The sequence below is a fragment of the Ostrinia furnacalis genome, unplaced genomic scaffold (genome assembly GCF_004193835.3).
Source record: "Ostrinia furnacalis isolate ACB-3 unplaced genomic scaffold, ASM419383v2 OfSCF0166, whole genome shotgun sequence".
Classification (NCBI taxonomy): domain Eukaryota; kingdom Metazoa; phylum Arthropoda; class Insecta; order Lepidoptera; family Crambidae; genus Ostrinia; species Ostrinia furnacalis.
Window position 1 is genome coordinate 373,924 of NW_021130405.1, and position 3,511 is coordinate 377,434.

At 38.1% G+C, this 3,511-nt stretch overlaps 1 protein-coding gene across 1 annotated transcript; it reads left to right on the top strand.

Annotated features, from left to right (window-relative positions):
- The first annotated feature begins 1,738 nt into the window (after positions 1 to 1,738).
- Positions 1,739 to 3,064, top strand: NGR-A7 (neuropeptide receptor A7). Its single transcript, XM_028305196.1, has one exon. It carries the CDS (start codon positions 1,739 to 1,741, stop codon positions 3,062 to 3,064), a length of 1,326 nt encoding a protein of 441 aa, XP_028160997.1.
- Positions 3,065 to 3,511: the final 447 nt, after the last annotated feature.

A 3,511-nucleotide genomic window follows, 5' to 3' on the forward strand; every position in this document is an offset into this window, starting at 1 on the left:
GCGTATAGATTGATGATGATAATGACATTGAATAATGATAATAGGCTAGATAACAAAATTTCAATTACTTATTTGTCCGTCAGACAGATAATTAGAAAATATTAGACTCATATTTTTTATCAGTGCTACATCGAGTTGAAATGGCGCGATACGTCAAGCTTGAGTAGAATTTTTACTCAAAAGTGACGTCACGCGACGTTTCAACTCAATATAATACTGTAATTATTTGATTATGGAAAAAAATAATAATATGAGTCTAATATTTTCTAATTATCTGTCTGACGGACTAAATAGAATTTCGATTTCATTACCCAGTCATCATCCCTATTATGATAAATAGATTGAGTCACTAGCACTAGCTTGCTAAATAACTCGGCTGCTAAAAAGGTATAAGCCAAATAACAGATTACCGATGCGATGTTGTTTTGCTGTCAAATCATATCTATAACATCTAGATAAGTAAGATGCTTTTGTAGATTGGCAAGATCGTCTGTTTTCAATGTACGGTATTCAGTGCTCTAATGGTGCTCTTAGGCTGGAAATGGGCCTCATTTGACAATTTTGACGCGCTATAAATTATTCGGTGAAGAAACTTGCAAATTTGGTAGGTAATGTTTATCGTCTGTCAAACAAAAAGGTTGTTATTGAGTGAGTACATTGAAAGTTGTGAGAAATGAAGCCTGTGGCGTAAGATTGAAAACAGTGCTTTAAGCTCCATACTTTTTAGCGTCAAGTTAGGTAACCTACTTTTTTATTTACGACAAAAAACCTACATCAAATTTTGCATATAGGTAGCAAAAAAGTAGCTATAATCATTTAAGTTCGGGTATAAATCTACAACATTGTAACTGTAATGGAGTTATAAGTTTTGAGAGGAAAACAAGAGGGAAAACCCCATGATCCACATAAACTGAAACTAGTAAGTTTCCGTAAGTTTCCTGTCGAATTTGAGGATAATTTCTTGTTACAAGTTTTGCAGTAAGTTTGACTTGATCAAATATTTTGATAGTACAACGCTGGGAATATAATGAATAATACCAGTTGGTATTGTTGTTTTAAAAACTAATGATTAATCGACATAATATTTAGGTAATCAGGAGTAGCAGCGAGAACAGTGATGAAAAATACCTTCTTCTAAAACATTTAATGTAGGTAAGGAGATAAAGTTTATATTTAACGCCCGCTGCAGTGGGCATCATGTTCGTGAATGTGTACATATGTGAATGGGTGGGCACTACTGGGCACTGCTCAGATAACTCTTGTTTTTATTTTTTCTTTCATTATTATGTGCCACTGTCATGTATATGTAATTGCCTGTATTTGTGTGATGTCCATTATAATATATGTACCTTTCTTTCTAATAATTTTTACATTTATTTTCTTCAAGCTACACTAAACCCTTAGGTATTCTTCAAAACTATAGACCCTAACAGATCAGGTTATTCATGCTACAAACCCACGCAGTTTAATCATGTCGCGAACGAAATCCTCCACTCATCTTACACGCAATATCGCAAACGACTTTGACAAAGTTCTACTCAGTTTACGACTCGAAATTACGATTGCTGTATCAAACAAAAACGTTTACGACTCAACACGAATGCTAAAATGCTCACGTTTCCTTTGTTACAGGGTCCGCCAACGATAAATTCCATCGCCGAAACTCGTAAACCTGTCATTTTAAAGCCAAGAATAAATTGTTATCTTACATTGGAAGAAACCACCTGAATTGGAAGCAATGAACGAAACAGCACTAGATTACAGTTTCCTAGGCAATATCTCAGAGAAAATACGCAACGGGACGCCGAACAGTCTGCCCTCGCCGCAAACGACCGGCTACGAAAACATCATCGACAACAAAATAGTTCAAGCCTTGTTCTGTGTTATTTACACCATAATATTTGTTTTGGGGCTCGTCGGGAACCTTTTAGTATGCTTCGTCGTGATCAGAAACAAAGCCATGCAGACTGTCACGAATTTATTCATCAGCAATCTAGCGCTCTCTGATATTTTGCTATGCATTTTCGCAGTTCCTTTCACCCCACTTTACTCCTTCCGAGGTTCCTGGAGCTGGGGCTCACTACTATGTCACATAATGCCTTTCGCCCAAGGGTGCAGCGTATACATATCCACTTTAACTCTTATGTCTATTGCTATCGATAGGTTTTTTGTAATCATTTACCCTTTTCGACCGAGGATGAAGATTGAGACGTGTATTACAGTTATTATAATGATATGGACATTCTCAGTCACCGTGACGATGCCGTACGCGATTTTCATGACGTATTATGATTTGGACATCGGGAGATTCTGCGAAGAAACATGGCCGACTGAGAAGCTGCGTCGTATCTTTGGATCTGTCACCTCCTGCCTACAGTTCGTCTTACCGTTCATAGTTATAGCCGTCTGCTACACGTGCGTCAGTTTCAAATTGAACGACAGAGCTAAGGCAAAAGCAGCTAGCAAAAATTCTAGGAAGGAAGAATTGGATAAGAATAGAAAGCGACGGACCAATCAAATGCTGATCGCTATGGTTACCATATTCGGTCTTTCGTGGTTGCCTCTGAACGTGATCAACTTGTGCAATGACTATTACATCTATGCTATCCACTTGAAGTATTATTTCTTGATTTTCTTCATCGGGCATATAATAGCAATGTCTTCGACATGCTATAACCCTTTCATCTACGCTTGGATGAATGAGAACTTTCGGAAGGAATTTAAGCAGTTGATTCCGTGTATAGATACATCAGCACAGTTGAGAGGGAATATTCAGCTAGAGCAGTTGGGGGTAGGGCAGGGTGAGAAGACCTTCAATGGGAACACGACGACTGACAGTTTTCTGTCAAGTTCACAAAGAGCGACGTCATTCCGGCATAAGAGGAAGCCGAGTGCTGCTGCAGACGTGGAGAAGAGTGGAGTGGAGCTGAACGAGGATTTGCTGACGGTTGATGTAAAGCACTGTCACATATCCACCAGTTACAACCTGAGGAGGGAGTCCGTGAAACTGCGCCTGATCAATGAGGAGTCATTCGACGGGACGCCGACGCAAAGTCAATTCTAACGGTTGGTCTCATGGGTAAGTGTTTGCTAATGTGCTTCAGTTTTATTAAGCCTAATATCGAATTGCAAAGAGCACTTATCCATATTTATCTAATGGTTTCGTGAACCTTGTGAAAGATGCCAGATTTTTTCTTGCCCTACTCCTATAAAAAAAACTCGTTTTCGAAATTATCTACCAGTAAATCAAATTTAAAATCCATTAGGTTGACCACCACAATATTAAGTGGAATCATAAAACTTTGTTCACACAACATTCTTTGTTCACAGGTACGCCATTGGAGGCGTTCCCAACTTTGAGAATAATAAGCTAGAGTAAGAGTATCCAGTATTTTTGGAGGCAATTTATTTTGTACTGAAATACTTCTTTATTAATAATGCACAATTGACTACTGAACTAAATGACGCTTAAACGATTACTAACCCTTAGATAAGATTTATCACGAACTTA